The 20394-nt window shown below is 50.7% G+C and overlaps 2 protein-coding genes across 2 annotated transcripts in view; both read left to right on the top strand.

Annotated features, from left to right (window-relative positions):
• UXT (ubiquitously expressed prefoldin like chaperone) overlaps nt 1–2640 on the top strand; it is an 8866-nt gene extending 6226 nt beyond the window's left edge. The window contains exons 6-7 of the mRNA XM_047076156.1: nt 2259–2322; nt 2541–2640. Of these exons, the coding sequence (XP_046932112.1) occupies nt 2259–2322; nt 2541–2594 (118 nt within the window). The 3' untranslated portion in view covers nt 2595–2640. The remainder of the gene's footprint in view (nt 1–2258; nt 2323–2540) is intronic.
• A 1209-nt stretch (nt 2641–3849) lies between these two features.
• Nucleotides 3850–18512, top strand: ELK1 (ETS transcription factor ELK1). Its single transcript, XM_047076155.1, has 6 exons — nt 3850–3984; nt 12014–12288; nt 14735–15184; nt 15821–16267; nt 16934–17035; nt 17121–18512. Exons 2-6 carry the CDS (start codon nt 12079–12081, stop codon nt 17217–17219), a joined length of 1308 nt encoding a protein of 435 aa, XP_046932111.1. The 5' UTR covers nt 3850–3984; nt 12014–12078; the 3' UTR covers nt 17220–18512.
• Nucleotides 18513–20394: the final 1882 nt, after the last annotated feature.

The raw sequence follows: 20394 nt of genomic DNA, 5'->3' as shown, positions 1-20394 counted from the left end.
TAGTCAGGGAAGCCAGATAATAAAAAATAAGTAAATGATACAGTATGTCACACAGGTTGACTGTGCTACAGAGAAAAGCATGGAATGGAGAGAAGAAACACTGGGAAAACTTTTTTTTGTAACTTTGTATGGTAACAGGTGGTAACTACTATTATTGTGGTGATCATTTCACAATGTGTATAAATATTGACTCATTGTTGTACCCCTGAAACTCTGTTCTGTACCAATTATACTTTAATAGTGAAAGGAAAAGACACATTGCCTAGGATGGAGCGATTGTAATTTTAAATAGAATGCCTGATAGGATGTGGGGTATAAGAGTTTTGGGCTGAATAACTGGAAGGATGCAGTTGCCATTATCTGAGAGGGAGAAGATAGAGAAGGGGAAGATTTGGATGGGGAAGATCAGGAGTTCAGTCTAGGACCTGTTAAGCATGGGGTGCTTGTTTAACATTGGAAGTTTTTGAAGATGTGGTTAAAACCCCCAAGGCTGGAGTTCAGGAGAGGGGTCTGGACTGAAAATATAAATTTGGGAGACATTGATATACAAATGGGTTTACAATACTGGTTTTTTTTTCCAATTCAACATTCTATGTTGTTATACTTTTCTTACTGTATTTAATTTGCCTAAAATTGACTTCTGTGATAGCTCAGCACAATAAAATCCATATTTCTCCTTATCACAGTATCAAGACCCTGCGTGATCTAGCCCCTTCCTACCTCTTGGACCTTATCTTGGACTTTCTGTCCACCATTCACTTAATTCCTAACACTCTGACTTCCTGAACAGCTCTTCCAAAAGCTCTTTCCTGCCTCTTGGCCTTTTGGGGGGAAAAGACCCTCTTACTGTTTAACTCTTACTCATTCTTCATTCTTCAAAAGGGCCTTCCTTGACCTTTGGTATCAGTTAGGATTCTTTTGAGTGAGACTGATCCCAGTTGGCTTCTAAGATATAAGGAATTGAGGGGCACCTGGGTGGCTCAGTCAGTTAAGCGTCAGACTTCGGCTCAGGTCATGATCTCGCTGTGAGTTCAAGCCCTGCGGCGGGCTCTGTGCTGACAGCTCGGAGCCTGGAGCCTGCTTTGGATTCTGTGTCTCCCTCTCTCTCTGCCCCTCCCCTGCTCATGCTCTGTCTGTCTGTCTCTCTGTCAAAAATAAACAAACATTAAGATATAAGGAATTGACTGGTTTATGTAACTCCGCAGTCAAGAGCCAGAGTGGTTTCAGACAACTCCAGCTTCCCAGTTAGGCCCAGTTAAGCTTCCAGGTTTAGGCTTTGGCATCTTCTTTGAGTCCGCTTACAACTGACATCCAACCTTTGCTAAATCCTGTTGACCCTACCTTCCAAGTATGTTCCAAATCCAGTCACTTCTCATCACCTCAGCTGCTGTCACTGCGGTCTGAGTCTCCATCTCTCACCTGGACTATTACAGTAGCCTTCTCACTGGACTTCCTGCTCCCACACTAGCTTTCCTTATCCCCAGTCCTCCACAAAGTGGCCAGGTGGATCCTCTTAAACCCTAGTCGGTTCACATTCCTTCTCTGATCACAAGCCTCCCTTGGCTCCCACCTCACTTAGAGTAAAAGTCAGAGTCCTTACCATGGCCTGGTGGGTTTTACACGATTGCCTCCCCGGCTTACCTCTCTGACCTCCCCTCCTACAGTCCCCCTTCGCTTATTCTTCTCCAGCCACACTGGCCTCGTTGCTGTGCTTCAGACATGCCAGGTACACTCACACCTTTGCATGTGCTGGCCCTTGTGTCCAGAACATTCATCTTCCATAGATCCACGTGGTCCACTTCTTTAAGTCTTTAGTCAAATGTTTCTCAGTACAGTCATTTGTAAGTACTCTAATTAGAATTGTAGCCCCACTCCCGCACTCCTTATCGTCTCTTATCATTTGACTTTTTCATTTTACTTATAGCCATCCGACACACTCTGTATGTCATTCCACCATTTGTCCCTCTTAATGAGAACTCGAGCTCCATAAGGCTGAGATTTGTGTTTGTTGCGTTTGTTGTTCTCTCCCCAGTCCCTAAAAGTGCCTGGCATAGAGCAGGGGATTCAATAAATGTCTCTGAATCAGTGCAGTCCAGGTGGTGGCAGGGCATCTCCACATAGGAGCAGGTGAGGCAGTAGGTTCCACCTGCCACATGGAAGTCATCCAGGACACAGGTAGTTCTTGAAGTGATGAGGAAGCAGCATCCTCATGAGCCTAAGTGGGGCCCACTTCGCCCTTTCTTGTTTCTTTTCTCCAGGCTCAGCGACAGCCTCACCAAGGACTCCATGAATATCAAGGCCCATATCCACATGTTGCTAGAGGTGAGAGCAGCTCACCCCACTCCCAGACTCTGTCTCCGAATGTGTTCAGGGTGGTGACCTGAGGAAGGGAGAGAGCCAGGGACGAGAAAGACCATCTTTCTCTCTAAGCTGGAGCCAAGCTGGAGCCAGGCTGGCTCTGAGGGAGGGGAGGTCAGAGCAAGCCTGGGATGGGGCCTGGACCCAGTCTCTGTTCAATCTCTTCTGTCCTCTTTTTTCAGGGGCTTAGAGAGCTGCAAGGCCTGCAGAATTTCCCGGAGACACCTCACCATTGACTTCTTCCCTGCCTCCCCAGACATTAAAGAGCCTGAATGCCTTTGAGTCACATGGCCCTTCTTTCCCCACCTCAACCCCTGCTGTTTGCTCAAGTGCCCTGTTTCTAAAGCACAAAGTTATCAGGAGGCCCAGAGATCCAGTCTCCGTGTGAAACCTTTAAAGCACCCCTGAAGTCCCGCCTCCAGCCTGTTGCCTAGCAGCATTTGCCACTTGACTTTCTGCTCTGCCCTATCTTCTGTCGCCTTGGCAACCTGGGCCCCCCACCTGGCTCTTCTTTCTGTTTCTTTTCCTGGACATAACTCTTTGAATTATCATAGAGAATGGGCCCGTTCAAGGTGGAGGTTTGTTCCCAAGACACTCATTCCTGGCCCTAAGTTTTGCCCCTCTCCCACACCCTAATCATTACTGGGGTACCTTAGATTACGCCCACGCCCGTCTCGGCTAAACCTTGGCCTCACCCCGCTTCTAAATAGTTCCAGCTTCCACCAATGGGCACAAAGCCGAATCCCTCCCTCCCTGGTCCGGCCCCTATTCTAGGTTGAGTCCAGCTTCCGCCAATCAATGCAGAGCCAGGTTCCGCCCGTTTATAACTGGCTGCTGCCCGACGCTACCCTCGTAGGCATTTAGTTTCCACCACTCAACGTCCCTTTTACGTGCCTGGCGGCTGTCCAGCCCTCCTATCTCTGTCCCCTTCTAAACTCGTCTTTTCTAGCCAATCACTATAGAGTTACCGTGCCCACCTACGCACAGCCCTGGCCCGACCCCCTTCCAGGCGGCTGCTACGCCCACTTCCATACAAGTCCAGCTTCCGCTGAGCAGCGTGGCGTGCAGCACCGCCCCGTTGGTGTTTTGGCAGCTGTCTAGGAGTCCCTCATCCACCAATTAGCAGAAAGCAGGGTCCATCGGCCCCTATCCTCGGAAGCTGTCTTCCATATAGGCCAATCAATGTGAGGCAGGCGCCCCCAGGATCTTGTCAATCGCCCACGGGCTGTCAGTCTTGAGCCAATTAGCGTGAAGCACCGGAGGGGGGGGGGCCCGGCACGCCCCCTCGGAACCCAGGCGGCCATCTGCGTTCCATCAATTCCCCTTGGGCCAATCACGGCGTAGCTCTGTGGGGCAGGGCCCGCCTCCCCAGCCTTGGAAGCCGCGCGGTCGATCCTCAGTGTTCTGTCCAATCAACGAGCGGCAGAATGCTCGGCCCCTCCTCAGTAGTCCCACGTGAGCGGTGAGGAAACGCAGGGGCGGCTTCTAGCTGCTGCCGCCGCCGCCGCCGCCGCCACCACCGCCACCACCGCCGCCGCCTCGGAGCCCGGGCCTGGGGGGCGGTGGGGCTGCGCATGGAGCCCCCGCCCCCCGGAGCTGCCAACACTGCCACTGCGCTACACACAGGTGAGCCCGGGGCCTGGAGGGTGGAGGGCCAGTCCGTGACCCCACGTATCCTTCCCGCCCCCGCGCGAGGGATGTGGCTTGGCCCGTGGCCTGCCTGTGTTCGACTGCCCACCGCCACCTCCATGGCTGGTGGACCTGCCTGTGGTATTGTCCCCTCCCTTCGCCCCTTGTAGTGGAGCTGACCGTGGCCTGACCCCCCTTCCTGTTTGATAATGGATCGGTCTGCGTGCTTATATTTCTCCCCACCCCACCTTACAGTGGACTCGCCCACGGTCTTGCCCCCACCCCCACTTAGAGGGGAGCAGTCTCTGGCATTGTCCGACTCCTTGACAGTAGGTGCACCTGAGTGTTCTTATTTCTCCTGTCCTCAACTTTCAAGGACCCCGTCTGTGGCCTTGTTTGTTCCACCACTCCTGTTCCTTGTAGTGAATCAATCCGTGGCGTTGTGCACCCCCACCCCCTTTAACAGTGAGTTAATCTGTGAAGTTGTATTCCTGCCTCCTCCAGTCCCCCAGCGCATCAGTCCATGGCTCTCTCACACATCTTTTTTTTTTTTTTTTTACTGTGGATCAGTCTAAAGGCTTGTATTCACATCCCCCTAGTTAGCAGCCCATTGCCCTGTCCTCCTTTTTTTGTAGACTGTAGCTCCGGTCCTTGGGCTTCTCCCTTCCTTTTAATAGTGGGTCAGTTTAGTGCTTTTTATCGCCCCATTTTCAGTAGCCCAGTCCATGGCCTCGTTCCCTTCTTTTAATCAGTCTGTGTGATGGCTTTTCTCCTCTACTGTTGTGCAGTCTGTGTGCCTTTCTGCTTCCCTTGCCCCCAGTAAATTAGATGAGCCTTTGCACTCCCCCCACCCCCACCTTTGCAGTGGATCTGTTCATTGGCCTTCCTGTCACCCATGTGCTTGCATTCAGGCACACACCCCCATACCCTCCCCTGAGTCCAGAGCTTTGTAATCCCTCCCGCGGGAGGTGCTTTTATCTTCTCCCTTTCCTTGTGGTGGATCAGTCCGTGGCCTTCTCCCCCACCCCTACCATCCTTCTTTCTTAATATTGGATCACCCTGTGTGCCTGTTGAACCCAGGTGTTTTTCACTCTAGAACACACCCCCTCATATACATCATTAACCACTAAGACATTCGGTCTCCAATAAATGGATACGTTAAAGATAGTGATAATGCCATTAGGAGCCAACATTTATTGAGCACCTACTAGGGACCTGGCAAGGGGCTGTATATTAATGAGCTCATTTAATCCTCACCATCACCCTATGAGACAGGTAGTGAGGAAAGTTTGGCATAGGGGTTCAATACCTTATTCAGAGGTAAGTCCCCAGTGAGGTGACCCCTCAACACAAAATAATTTTTGAGGCTCCCCTCTCTCACCTCACCCCATCCCACGTGAGACCCCGCTCCTTAAAAACCGAATGACTTCTCATCTCCAAGCTTTTGTTTTTGCTGTTCCCCCTGCCTGCAGAGCTGCCTCCATTCCACACCTTGTGTCAGCACCCATCCACCCCCAATCCCAGCAGCTCTGTGACCTGAGTGATTTAACCACTTCCTCCCTGCACCCGATTCCTTATTTGTAAAATGGAGAAATCAGAGCTAGACTCCCCTCCAGTGTAAAGAATGCCCGGGAGTCAATAAAACAAGTAACCTGTCTGGCCTCACCTCCTGCACCTTGTCCTCTCAGCTCTGTTCCAGCCACAGTGAGCTCCTCACTCATCCTCAAACACATCAGATGTGATCCAGCCTCAGGGCCTTTGTGTTCGTTATATTTCCTGCCTGGAACACTGTAGCCCTGATCTCGCCATGATTCCTTTCAGAGCTCTGTTCAAATGTCAGCCCGTCCCTGACCATCTGAACCTGCATACTTAGCAGGACTCAAGTCCCTTCTCTGCTTTATTGATCCTTTTGCCCCGTATCACTATCAGATACACTGTGCACTTTACCAGTCGATTGTGTTTATTGTCTCTCCCCATTAGAACGGGAGTCCCATGAGGGCTTACAATTTTTGTCTGCTTATTTACTGCTGGGTAAATATACCTAGTATATAGTAGGTGCTCAATAAGAATGTGTTGCATGAATGAATGTGAAAAATATAATTTCAGACGAATCAGGGTGGCGGGGAGGAAGATAGAGATGATGAGGGCATATGAGAGCTCGTTAAGAAGCTAGTTGGGATTGTTCATTCAGCAAACACTTAGCACCTACTGAGTACCAGGCACTCTTCTAGGTGTTGGGGATACGGGAAGGAACAGAACAGGCAGAAATTCCTGCCCTTGTGGAGCAGACGCTTGCTAAAAGTGGGTGAGATGGACTATATAAATAAAACAGTAAGTAAAATTAGATCTAGTATGTTAGACAAGCACCAAGGGGGAAAAATGAAGTAGGGAAGACAAGGATAGAGTATGGGGGTGGTTGAAATCTTAGGCACCGGGCAGGCCTCATTTAGAAGGTGACTCTTGAATTAAGGCCTGAAGGAGGTCAGGGAGGAAGCCATAATGTCCAGGGGAAGAGTGTACCAGGCAGAAGGAACAGCCCGTGCAAAGGCCCTGAGGTCAGATTGTGCCTAGAGGGTTCAAGAAACATGAAGGAGGAGGCACCTGGGTAGCTCAGTCAGTTAAGCGTCCGACTCTGGCTCAGGTCATGATCTCACAGTTCATGGGTTCGAGTCCCGCATCCTGACAGCTCAGAGCCTTGAGCTTACTTCAGATTCTGTGTCTCCCTCTCTCTCTGCCCCTCCCCTGCTTGCACTCTTGTCTCTCTCTCAAAAATAAATAAACATTTAAAAAAAAGGAAGAAAGAAACCTGAAGGAGGATGGGGCACCTAGTAACTCAGTCGGTAAAGCATCGAACCCAGTTCGTGAGATCGAGCCCCACATCGGGCTTGCACTGACCACACGGAGCCTGCTTGGGATTTTCTGTCTCCCCACCCCCACTCGCTCTCTCTCAAAAGTAAACATTAAAAACAGAAGAAACATGCAGGAGGCCAGTGTGGCTGGAGGAGAGTGGAGGGAGAAGGCAGGAGGCAAGGTCAGAGTGGTGATAAGAGCCAGATGGTATAGGCCATGGTGATACATAAGGCGGGGGGGGGGGGGGGGGGGGGGAGGAGAACTGGAGAGGGGTGGCTGTGTATCTTAGCTTGATACACAAGCTAAGAGCTAACATTTGTTGGGTGTCTCCCACATGCCAGAGATAGTTTTCTAAGTCCTTTACATATATTGGCATTTAATCCTCACAAAAGCCTTTGAGAATAGTATCTTTTGAGGATGTTTTACAGTTGCAGAAACAGACCCAGAGAGGTTAAGTAACTTGCTCAAGGTCACACAGCTAGAACAGGGCAGAGGAGTATGAGACCGAAGACCCAGAGAGAAGAACAGATTTGCGAGAGCAGACAGGTTGTTCGTCACATTGGCTCACGCAGAGGAAGAATTTTAATTCTGCCTGGGAGATACTGGAACTTGATGATTGTAGAATAAAGGGTTTATCAGGTGTGAGAAGAGGTAAGGGCACATTCATATCCTCAGAGGTGGGACCTGGATGAACTCACGGTGCCCATGATGTAGTGTGCCAAACTTGTGGCCACCTTAGAGTCTGTGTACAGCAGTCTGTGTACAAAGACCCTTCCCACAGAGGTCAGCATGGCTTGCTCCCTCCCCCCCTTCAGGAGGGGACCCTCCCTGCTCACCCTGTGTAAAAATACCATCCCTGTCACCCTCTAGGGTGTCTTCCCCTTCTGTCTCTCATCAAAGAGAACTGGTGTTGTAAAGTGCTAGGATCACTGCCTGGAGCCAAACTGCCTGGGTTTGAACCCCAGCTCTGCCAGCTTCCGGCTGCGTGATTTGGGGCAAGCCGGCAAACTCCACCTCTATTTCCTCATCTGGAAAATGGGAGGATCGTGATAATGCCCACCCCACAGTGTTGCTTTGATGATTGAGTCAAGTGATTTAAATGATATGCGGCACACAGCCAGCTCTGTAGGACTATTTTTAAAATCAATATTATTATTCATAGCATACATATAGGTGTCTAAAAGGCCTCTGAGACGATCTCCAAAATTGACCTCCCAGTCTCACCTCAAAACCTGCTCTCCTGCAGCGCTCCCATCTCAGTTGGTCCTAGCTCCATCGTTCCAGGCGATCAGGTCACAAACCTAGAATCACCCTTGATGATGCCTCTCTCACCCACCCCCATCCTTTTTGTCAGCAAATCCTGTTCACTCTGTTTTCACATTTTGTCCAGAACTCAGCCACCCCTCTCCAGTTCCACTGCCACCGCCACCATCTCTCACTTGGACTATTGCAGTAGCCTCTCCTATCCCTACAGTTGGTCTCTTCACAACAGCCAGAAGGATCCTGTTAAAATCCAAGTCACAGCCTCTTACGCCTCTGTTCACAGCCCTCTTGTGGCTCTCCTCTCACTCAGTCCTTGCAGGGCCTGAAAAAGCCTCACTCAGTCTGGCCCCCTTAGCCCCTCTGTTCTCACCTCCTACCACTTTTTGTGCCCTTACTCCCTCCTCTCTGACCTTGCCAGACTCCTTTCTCTTCCTCTGACCTGCCCAGCACTGCTCCAGCCTCAGGGTCACTCACCCTGGCTGTGTCCCCGTGTCCTCTGCCTGGATCGACCTGCTCCCGGGGTCATCACAAACCTGACTCTCGTCTCATTCAGGCCTTTGCTCAAATGTCAGCTGCTCAGTGCCTACCCTCCCCTGGCTACCCTTTCAAAAATAACAACTCCTTTCCCTGCTTCATTTTCTTCCCATAGCTCTTCTCACCATCTGACATATTTTTGTACTCATTTATCTTGTTTCTTATCTGTCTTCCCCACTACAGTGTGAATTCCACTAGAGCAGGGATTTTTGTCTGTTCACTGCCATATCCCCAGCACCTGGCGCTCAATAAATGCTTGCTAGGGGCACCTGGGTGGCTCAGTTGGTTAAGAGTCCGACTTCGACTCAGGTCATGATGTCATGGTTCGTGAGTTCGAGCCCCGCATGAGGCTGTCAGTGCAGAGCCTGCTTCAGATCCTCTATGCCCCTCCCCCACTCGTTCTCTCCCTCTCTCCCTCTCAAAAATAAACATTTAAAAAAATTTTTTTTAATAAATGCTTGTTAAATGAATGAGGTGAAGAGAAGTAAACACATTTGAGGTAGGCAAATTACTAGGACTCTTCATTAGGGGTCAAGTGGGAAATACGATAAACAAAATAGAAAACCCTGTGTGCTGTTGAGGCTTGAAGCAAACTGTCGGATTTCACTTTAATTGGTAGGTTGGATTTCACCTTAATTGATAGGTTCTAGCGCGAATGAAAGAGGAACTGGTAAAATTGCCTGTCTCCACCACCAGGAGTCACACTGAACTCTTTGTGCCTCTGAAACAGGCAGGTCTTTGAAATAAACCCAGTGAAGCCTCTGATGACAGGACTCTCAAATGTGGACACTTCATGGCTCTGTGACTTGTATAATAGCCTAAAATCATGTCCGCCAAATGAGCTTCAAAACATCTCGGAGCTGAGAGGCTCATACTGTATATTTCATTACAGATTAAAGAATCAAGCTATAAATAATAGAGGAAGGTTCTTTGAAACCTGGTTTGGAAGGTCTTCTGAACCCAACAATCCCAGCCAGTGAACAGGTGATTGATGAAAGCTCATTCCTTGAGAATAAATAGGAAGCTCCATGTTTATTTCTAGTTCACCCTCAGCAAAGAGGGCAGTTCTGGGGTGGTGGTCAGGGGTGGTCCTGTTCTCCACAGGATGTGCTGAAGAAGCAGTGTGGGGGCAGTTTAGCCTAACTGTTCAAAGGCTTAGACAACTGGAATCTGACTGTGTGGGTCCGAATCCTGGCTGTGCCACTTAGGCTCTGTGGCCTGTACACATCACTTGGACATTTTGTGCCTCAGCTTCCTCCCCTGTAAATTAGTGATAATAAAGAGCACCTACTTTCCAGAGTTGTGATGAAAGATAAATGAGTCAGTACCTATAAAAATAGCAGTACAGGTCTACATGCCCTTATCCAAAACCCTTGGGGGCCAGATGTGTTTCAGAATTGCACATTTTTCAGATTTTAGAAAGGCAACAAGGTGCACATACAAGATGTTACATAACACCGCTGTAGCAAAATGTACGAACAGTCACACTGAGTGAGGATCAATAAAGACCAGAAAGGGCCCTGTTCACTTCAAATCTGGTTTTGCCACCCAAAGGCTTATAAAGTTTTCTGTTGTTAGAGCTTTTTGGATTTTGGAATAGTAGGTAAGGAATCAGAAACACATTAGGAACTTAATAGCTATTAAAAGCTTATCGTACTCCAGGCACATTATATTTAATCTGTACAGTAACTCTGTGAACTCGGCATTATTATTATCCCTATTTCACAGATGGGAAAATTGAGGCACAAGGAGGTTAAAGAATATGCCCAGGGCCACACCGCTAATGAGTAGCGGAACCAGGATTCCGATCCTGGCAATCTGGCTCTTGAACCTGAGCGGTTGTCTGTTAGGCCATATTGCCTGATTGGAACAATGCCAGCCAAGTGTTATGAACCTAATAAACGTTGGCTATTGCTGTTCTCAAGAAGGAGAACATACAGGGACAGTAACAGGCCCAAGGAATGTGTAGTAGAGAGACAGGAGAGGGCAGACATTGAGTTTCAGGAAGGCTTCAGAAAGGCAAGGCTCCTGTGGCTGGGACTCGAATGATGGGAGAGACTTGTAGGCAGAAGGGAGCCCCACACAGAGTGAACAGCTTTTACGAGGGGCTAGTGGAAGGAACCTCCTGGAAAACTTGATGTTTGATGCGGTGGAGGATACAAATGAAAACGTTCAGGTGAGGGGCATTATACTAGTTTTCCACCCTGGCTGTAACAAACTATCACAAACCCAGCTGCTTAAAACAATGTACATTATTATGTCGGCACTCCGGAGGTCAGAAGTCCAGGCCGAAACCCAGGTGTGGGCATGGCTGCATTCCTTTCTGGAGGCTCCAGGGGACCATCTGGTTCCTGCTCACTCAGGTTGCTGGCAGAATTCAGTTCCTTGAGGTTGTAGGGTTAAGGGCTCTTGTTTCCTTACAGTGGTAGCCTAACGCTATGTCACAACACCTACATCATTCACCGCGCTTCATCTCATTGTGTAAGTATTCTGTCATCTCACATCATCACAAGAAGGGTGAGTTCAGAATAATAAGATATTGAGAAGAGAGCACAGTCCCATAACTTTTATTATATAGTGTATTGCCATAATTGTTCTATTTTATTATCAGTTATTTTTGTTAATCTCCTAGTGTGCCCAATTTATAAATTAAACTTTATCCTGTGTGTATATGTATAGGAAACAAACATAGTATATATAGGGTTTGGTGCTGTCCACAGTTTCAGGCATCCACTGGGGGTCTTGAAACGTATCCCCTGCAGAGAAGAGGGAATTCCTATAACCTTAAGTTCATCTGCAAAGTTCCTTTTGCCGTGTAACATAATATACTCCTAGGTTCCAGAGAGTAGGAGGTAGACATTTTTTTCCCTTTTTTTTGTTTTAAAGTTTATTTTATTTATTTTTGAGAGAGAGAGAGAGAGAGAGCGAGCGAGCAAGCAGGGAAGGAGCAGAGAGGGAAAGAGAATCCCAAGCAGTCTTTGCGCTGTCAGCATAGAATGCGACGCGGGGCTCCAACTCACGAACCATGAGATTGTGACCTGAGCCGAGATCAAGAGTCGGACCCTTAACCGACTGAGCCCCCAGGCACCCCAGCATGTGGACACTTTTTGAGAGGGGCATTATTTTGCCTACCATAGTCTGCCCTCTGGCCCCCAAAGAATCACATTTGCCCCACACGCAAAATTCATTCACACCATCCTCGTGTCCCCCAAAGTCTCCTACCATTATGAGGGGTCATCCAAAGCCAGGCCGAGGAGCTTAGAATTTAGTCTGAGGGGGTTTAGGGAATGATGGTGGGCTTCGGGGACAGCGGTGGAGCCAAGATGGCGAGAAAAGGAATCCTCCTCCTGCTGACCTTTGCCTCCTTCTGTGTTCACAGCCTCTCAGCTCTGAGCCGTCTGCCCTCCAGGTACCCCTGGGATGGCGTGAGCACTCCCCCTAGCGATGGACCCCTCTGTGACGCTGTGGCAGTTTCTGCTGCAGCTGCTGAGAGAACAAGGCAACGGCCACATCATCTCCTGGACCTCCCGGGATGGCGGTGAGTTCAAGCTGGTGGATGCCGAGGAGGTGGCCCGGCTGTGGGGGCTGCGTAAGAACAAGACCAACATGAATTACGACAAGCTCAGCCGGGCCCTGCGGTACTACTACGACAAGGTAAGGCCTTGGAGGCCAGGACCGGGAACTGCCAACATTTGCGTCAGTCATTTCATTTTTTTGCCTTACTTGTCGGAGCTGTAACTTTGAAAACAAAATTTACTATTTCCTACCCCATTCTCTGATACTCTCACGCCGGTGTTGGGCACCCCAAACATTTAGCTCAGGTATTTCCTTTGGGCTACCGCTTTGGCTGAAACCTTCACAGCAGTGTTAATACTGACCCCTACCCCACCACCCCCCACACAACATTTCGTTTTCTTGTCTTACAGCTAAAAATGTTTGAAAACACCATTAAAAATGACTCTTCCTCATCCTGTCTTCTGAAACTGAACCAGTCCTGGGCTTCCTCAGTTATTTCATAATCCGCTCTTATTCCAGAATACTCTTATTCCCAGCATCAAAATCTCCATGACAGTATTATACCAACCTTTCTGTACCTCATCCTCTGGGATACTGAACATTTTTATCGATTCTTCTCTCATTCCTTTAGCTGAACCTCCAAAACAACATGTATAATGCCAGCCGCACACCCCATTCTCTTGCATTCCCAGAGCAACACTGGTCCACCCCAGTGTTTGTTATTTTATCATCTTATTCCTATAGCTAAAATTTTACATTTTCCTTACCCTTTCAGACTCCCACACCGGTGCTGCGTTTCCCCTCCCCCACAATTTACCAGTTATTTCATTTTCTTCTTTATCTAAAACTTCCAAAACAATATTAATGAATACCCCTCTTCATTCCTTTTCTGAGAAACACAGACCCACCCTGTGACATACCTGACCGGGATTAAGAGGTCTCTAAGGTGCCCGAGTGCCCCCCACATGCCTCTTGTCCCCCAGGACAGCCCTGGACCTATGCTGCACACCCTTAATTATTTATAGCATTTATTCCATTTTTCATATTTTATTCCTTTATCTGAAACCTCCAAAACAATATTAATGAGGCCACCACAACATCCCTGAGATCCTCCTGACCTATCCTGAAATATCTCAGACGTGGTCTGTGATCTACCCAGCCAGCCTTGAGATTCCCCCCAATATTTACACCAGTATTTTAATGCTCTTATCTACTTGCTGTCAGTCACTCCATTTTCTAACGGCCTTAGCTTTTTTTTTTTTTTTTTTTTTTTTTTTTTTTATTTTATTTTGGGACAGAGAGAGACAGAGCATGAACGGGGGAGGGGCAGAGAGAGAGGGAGACACAGAATCGGAAACAGGCTCCAGGCTCTGAGCCATCAGCCCAGAGCCCGACGCGGGGCTCGAACTCACGGACCGCGAGATCGTGACCTGGCTGAAGTCGGACGCTTAACCGACTGCGCCACCCAGGCGCCCCTAACGGCCTTAGCTTTAAAGTCTACCACAGTATTAAGAATGGGGCTCCTCAGTTACAGCTCAGTCAAGAAATAAACTGTGAGGGGCACCTGGGTGGCTCAATCAGTTAAGCGTCCAATTTTGGCTTAGGTCATCATCTCGAGGTTCATGAGTTCAAGCCCCACGTCAGGCTCTGTGCTGACAGCTCAGAGCCTGGAGCCTGCTTTAGATTCTGTGTCTCCGAGCTCTCTCTCTGCCCCTTCCCTGCTAGCGCTCGCTCTCTCTCTCTCTCTCTCTCTCTCTTTCTTTCTCTCTCACTCAAATAAATAAACATTTTAAAAAAAGAAACTGTGACAAGCAAAAAAAAAAGCCCAAAACAAAAAGAGTGAGGCTCCTCAGCCTTTTCTCCCTAGTGACGTTGCCCTGTTGTACTTCTGTATCAATAGCTTTACATAATTCTCCATATCAGCAATTCCTCACCACATTCTTCTATATTAATTTAGTCTCTTCCAATATTTACATCAGTTACTTCGTTTTCCTGCCTTACTGCATCAGCTACACTCCCAACACTGTCTTGGCAGCCACCCCCGCAAGGCCTGGCCCTGTTAGCCCCCCAGACACCCCTGGTTCCTGGAGCCTGCTCCTGCACCGACTCCCCTAGGTGGGCCCCTTGTGGAAAGGTGCCTCAGGGTGTGGGTGTGTGTCTCTGAGTTGGGGGCGGGCGCGGGGTGCAGACGGATGGCGATGAGAAGTGACAGGGAGACTCGGAGGGGAGACAGGGGAAGGGGGAGAACAGCAGTAGACTAAAGGAAGAGTTGTGGAAGGGAGAGGAGAGAGAGGGGAGAAACTGGGGAGAATACAGAGAAGGAAATCATGATGGGGAAGAGAGGTAGAAACTGAAGGAGAAGGGAGGAGCCCCCAAATCAGGAAAGACGTGGGTGAAAGATAGGCTGGGAGGGGGGGACCCATGCAGGGGCAGACACAGAGGTGGGATGGCATATATGTAAAAAGACAGGAGAGGGGCAAGAAAGACCCTGGGAGATGCACCCCTCCACCCTCCATCCGTTACCCCCCCCCCCAACTCTGGCCCTCTCCTCTAAGGCCCTCTATCCTGTCTCCTCCCTTCCCAGAACATCATCCGCAAAGTGAGCGGCCAGAAGTTCGTCTACAAGTTTGTGTCCTACCCCGAGGTCGCGAGGTGCTCCACTGAGGACTGCCCGCCCCAGCCTGAGGTGTCGATCACCTCCACTGTGGCAAATGTGGCCCCCACCGCTGTACACACTGTCCCCGGGGACACAGCCTCTGGGAAACCAGGCACACCCAAGGGTGCAGGCATGGCAGGCCCGGGTGGCTTGGCGCGCAGCAGCCGGAACGAGTACATGCGCTCAGGCCTCTATTCCACCTTCACCATCCAGTCCCTGCAGCCACAGCCACAGCCGCCCCCTCATTCTCGGCCTGCCTCAGTGCTCTCCAACACCGCCCCTGCAGGAGCTGCAGTGCCCCCTTCTGGGAGCAGGAGCACCAGTCCAAGCCCCCTGGAGGCCTGCCTGGAGGCTGAGGAGGCTGGCCTGCCTCTGCAGGTAAGAACTGGAACATAGAAATTCAGTAAGAGGGAGGATATACAGTTCCCAAATGAGGAGGCGGGCTGGTGGGAGAAGGAGCATAAACATCCTACTTAGATATGGTGGAAGGAGGGACACAGAAGTTCCCTGGGAGAAGGGGTTGGGGAGGAGAGCTATGCAAGTATGAAGCTACACAAGGTGCCCGAATTTATTTGCTTAACGCATAGACTCTCTCACCTTAGCGTTCATCAGAATCACCTGGAGGGCTTTTTAAACTCGATTGCTGGGGCCCACTCCCCAGAGTTTCTGGTTCTGTGGATCTGGGGTTGAGCGCGAGAATTTGTATTTTTAACTAGTTTCCAGGTGAGGCACATGCTGCTAATCCATAAAGCAAATTTTTGAGAACCACTGCTTTCATGAATGGGGGCAGTGTCCCCGGGAAGCCCACCCTGAGGGGCAGCCCTGTCCCTGGAGAGACGCTGCCCCAGAAGAAGCCCCACATCCTTGGCAAAGCCCCACGTCTTGTCGATGTACCTGCCTTGATGTGCGATCATGCCCCCTGCTACAAAGTCCTGCTTTCCAAGAGAAGTCCTTGGCTTCGCTAGCCCAGCAATCCTTATGCACCCCCTCTGCCCGCCCGCCCTCCTCTCTCAGGTCATCCTGACCCCACCCGAGGCCCAGAACCCTAAATCAGAAGAGATGAATGTGGATCCCGGGTTGGGCAGGCCACTGCCCCCCGAAGTGAAAGTGGACGGGCCCAAGGAAGAGGTGGAAGCCACTGTCGGTGGGGAGGCGGGGTTTGTGCAGGAAGCCGCTAAGGCCGGGCCGGAAGTTCCTCCTGCGGAGGGTGGGCCGGCCCGGCTGCCCGCGGTCGTCATGGAGACAACAGCGCAGGTCGGCGGTCTCGCGGCTTCCACTGCTTCCAACACGGAGATCGCCCAGCCTCAGAAGGGCCGGAAGCCCCGGGACCTGGAGCTTCCACTCAGCCCGAGCCTGCTGGGTGGGCCAGGACCCGAGCGGACTCCAGGATCGGGAACTGGCTCCGGGCTGCAGGCGCCGGGGCCAGCGCTGACCCCGTCCCTGCTACCTACGCACACATTGGTGAGTGCCTGTGCAGGGGTGGGGCGAACGAGGGAGGAGCTAGACTGCGAGAGCCAGTGTGGTTTCTCTGAATGAGTGGGAGGGTGGGGCCTTCGAGCCGGATTGGCTGCACTGAGACCCCAGGCTGGAGGGACGGGGCTTGATTAACGCAGGGCCCACTAGTCTCCAGTGCCTTGGGTTGGGCTGTCCGAATGAAGGGCTGGTGTGGGGAGTTTTGTGGGCAGGGATCGAGAGGCTTTGTGCGGGAACTGTTTGGTGGGTTGGGGCATGGGTTGAGGAACCTGCGTGGGGCTTTTTGGTCTGGGATTTCCTTAGCGGGTTTCCTGTGAGGTATATGGTTGAGTGGGATGTAAGAGTTGGAGGTTGATCCTAAGCTGATGGGTTGGTGACTTAGGAGGTTGAAAACGGCATGTGGATGGGGTCTTGTAGGTGGTCTTGCCCAGCGAAGCTGCAGGTGGGCTCTCAGGAGTTGGGAGGGGTGGTCTGTATAACATTGGAGAGGTGTCCTGGGCTTGACCTTAGTAGTTAGGGTGTAAGCCTGTGAAGTTTGGGAAGATAATCTCAGAAGTCCGAGTGGGAAATCTGGTGGGGCTGGAGCCAAGTTCTTTCCATTTTCCCACACCTGCCCTGTGTTCACTTGAGTTCCACCCACCCCTTCCCCCACAGACCCCGGTGCTGCTGACGCCAAGCTCGCTGCCCCCCAGCATTCACTTCTGGAGCACCCTGAGTCCCATTGCACCCCGTAGCCCAGCCAAGCTCTCCTTCCAGGTAGGATCCCCTTCCCCCATCTCGGAGAGGGTGAGAGACCCTGGCATGGCCCCCATCCCTGACCTTTCCCTATTTCTGTCCCCAGTTTCCGTCCAGTGGCAGCGCCCAGGTGCACATCCCTTCCATCAGCGTGGATGGCCTCTCAACCCCCGTGGTGCTCTCCCCAGGGCCCCAGAAGCCATGACTACCATCACCACCGCCACCACTCCCTTCTGGGGTCACTCCATCCATGGCCCTGAACTTCTCTCCAGCCAGCCGTCTCAAGGAGAAACATAGTTCAGCTGACAGACTTGTGCTCTAGTCGTGGTAGGGTAGGGATTCTTAGGAAGGATCACTCAATAACCCTTCCACAGGAAACACAACAACTTCTCTCTTCTTGGTCAGTTCCCCAGTGGCCGCCCTTACACGTCTCCTACTGCAATGGTGGGGGCGGTTTATTTATTTATTTTTTGAAGGCCACTGGGAGGAGTCTGGCCCAACCCTTTTAGGGGGGTGGTGAGGACATCTCCCCCATCTCTGCATTTTTCCCCTAAGATGAGATAATCGGGGTCTGGCTTGAGAAGGACCTTTTCTTTATTTATTTCTCAGCCGGCCCTTGGGAAGCTGAGGGAGCCCTGTCTCCATTTGGGGGTGTGGGTAGAAGAGGTAGCTTATTGTAGTTTATTATTCCTGGCCATACCCAAGGGTCCAGGAAGAATTTGTGCCGTTTAACGGTTTGGGAGTCTTGGCCGAGGAAGTCTCACACCCTTGAAATAGGATTTTCCACCTCCCCAGCCTCTCTCTCAGATACCATCTTTTTGGCCAGGGAGAAATGCTCCTTTTGTTCTTCTCCCCCTGAGAAGCCATTCCTGTGTCTGCCAAACTCCTGGGGTCCTGCCTGTTACCTCCCAATGGAGGGTTTTTTTTGGGGGGAGTGGTCCCCGTCTGGGGGACCCCTCCAGCCAGTACTCCAGGTCTCCTTGTCCCCCACCCCTTGCCATTTTGATAGTATAATCTATTTTTAAACAGGGCTTTTCAATAGGGGAGAGGGGAGCATCTCTTCCTATATCTGAGATGGGGTGGGTGGGAAGGAAGGGATTTGGGGGGGAATCTTCCTGCCACCCCCAAGTGTTTATTTTTGATACCAAACGTGTATTTTCAGCTCCCTCCCTCCCAGCCCCCCAATTTCCTGCGGGCGGGTACAAAGGACCCTTTAAGTGTCCCTGGAGTTGGGAGGGAGGAATGGGGGGCATAAAGCCTATCCTATCTTAATTCCAGGCTGGAGAGGAGGGCGGGTTCAAAAGACTCCTGGGCTCACCTCCTGTAAGCACCGGTCCAGCCCGGGCCTGGGGACCTGGGGGTTGGTGATTTGGGGGACGGTGCTACACCTGTCTCCACCGTTTGTTTTACTTCCCCCAAAAAAATGGATCTTTTTTTTTTTTCTAAGAGTCCCAGAGAATGGGGAATTGTTCCTGTAAATATATATTTTTAAAGGTGATGTTGGAGTCTGCTAGCCGTTTTTCCCTGAGACCATTGGGGCTGACTGTGACAGGCAGGAGTTTGTATGAAGGGCGGTGAGGGTGTGAAATTGACTGCGAGAGGTAGCATGGCGGTGTGTGTCAGAGAGACTGCAGATCAGTGACCACATGTGTGAAGAAGAGAGCAAGTGTGGAGAGCTGTGATCGTGCATGCATGCGTGTGAAACCATGTATGAGAGAGTGGTGGCTGTAACCACAAGCGACATCGTGTCTGTGTGAGAAGTTATGGCTGTGTGGCAGAAAATCACTGTGGGACGGAATGACTGATTAAGGTACTGTGCACGAGACCGGGGGTGCGTGTGAAGTCCTGTTTAGGCAAAGGTAGCGGGGGCCACACCCCCGACACTGACAGGCTGATGATGGTGAGCGAGACAGACCGAGTGACCAAAACGATGTGTGAGCCTGTACGGGCACGAAGGTGCAGTGGAGATGGTCAGAGACACTTCACTGTAAATAAGCAGATGACCGGGAGATGGTTTGTGTGTGAAACTTCACGCAAGGCTGTGGTAGCAACTGAAGCCATGGCAGCCTTGTGGGGAAAGTCAATGGTACGAGGAGAAAATGGCTGTGAGGCCAGATGGGTGCCTGAGACGCCAGATCCAGGAACGTGTGATTGTGTGTGTCGACACTGTTCGTGTGAGACTAGCAAAGACTGAGCACCTGAGAAAAGATGGCTCTGGCCAGGGAAGCGTGAGGCTGCAAAGTGTGCATGTGCATGTGTACGTGTGCTTTGTGTGCGTGTGTGTGTGTGTGTGTATACCTGAGACGAGTGGAAGATTGATTACAGTTTCTACTCCAGTCTAGCCCGGAGGCTCAGGGGGAACTGTGACAGCAGGAGAGAAAATGATGGCGAGGCCGAGTGACTGAAACAGTATGAGAGGCCACATAAGTGTTTGTGAGTGAGAGCCGAGAAGGAACACGGCACTGTGTGAGAGAGAATCAACAGCCCAGCAGTGAGCGAGTCTGTGAAACAGCTCATGTGGGACTTTAATCAGAGGGGTTTTTTTTAAATATTTTTTTAAGTGTATTTATTTAGAGAAAGAGAACAAACTGGGGAGGGGCAGAGAGAGAAGGGGACAGAGGATCTGAAGTGGGCTCTGCACTGACAGCAGAGAGCCCAGTGTGGGGCTCGAACTCACAAACCGTGAGACCGCGGCCTCAGCCGAAGTCGGACACTTAAGCCACTGAGCCACCCAGGTGCCCCTAGTTAGAGGTTTTAATGTGTGTGAAAATCAGAAAATGAGGCCCTGGGAGGCCATGGGATTGGTATGTGGGAGAAGCGGGCAAGGCTGTAGCTGTGTTCAAGTGTCCCTGCTAAGGAAAGATGGTGTGAAGGACCAAGGCCATGAGAGACCGTGTGTGTGTGTGTGTGTGTGTGTGTGTGTGTGTGTGACACTGAGAGCCTCATAGCAGTTGAGAATTGGTGACTACAGATGGCAGAGGCTGACTGAAGAAACATGACCGTGACAGTGAACAGGTGACCGAGACAGCATCTGAGATACAGATGGTCTGAGTGTATGTGAACCTCCTTGCAAGAGACTGTTAAAGGCTGTAAATCAGGACTGGATATATTGAACGCCGCTGGAGAAGAAACGTGACACAAGGTGACTGACACAGTGTCTGAGATACCGTATGACTGCATACGTGTGCACCTTAGCTACCATCGGCAACTGTGGCTGTGTGAGATGGATGGGGGCTTGGGTGAGAAGAGGTAGGAGAGATGGCGATTTCGTCTGTGTGCGAGAAAGTCCATGAAAGACCAGCAGGGGCTATAAATCAGTGACTATTCTGATATGTGACTAAGTGGTAGAAACATCTAAAGGCGTGACTGTGTTGTGTGCA

The sequence above is a fragment of the Lynx rufus genome, unplaced genomic scaffold (genome assembly GCF_022079265.1).
Source record: "Lynx rufus isolate CCGP_SWC_20201006 ecotype Redwood Valley unplaced genomic scaffold, mLynRuf1.p SCAF_14, whole genome shotgun sequence".
NCBI lineage: Eukaryota > Metazoa > Chordata > Mammalia > Carnivora > Felidae > Lynx > Lynx rufus.
The sequence above is the reverse complement of the archived record's forward strand: the minus strand, read 5'-3'. Positions and strand labels throughout refer to the sequence as shown.

What these genes read in the sequence shown, in the direction of transcription:
- ELK1 (XM_047076155.1), top strand. Translation starts at nt 12,079, where the DNA reads ATGGACCCCTCTGTGACGCTGTGGCAGTTTCTGCTGCAGCTGCTGAGA. An exon ending in AGGCTGGCCTGCCTCTGCAG is followed by an intron (nt 15,185 to 15,820) that starts GTAAGAACTGGA and finishes CTCCTCTCTCAG; the next exon opens with GTCATCCTGACCCCACCCGA. An exon ending in TGCTACCTACGCACACATTG is followed by an intron (nt 16,268 to 16,933) that starts GTGAGTGCCTGT and finishes CTTCCCCCACAG; the next exon opens with ACCCCGGTGCTGCTGACGCC.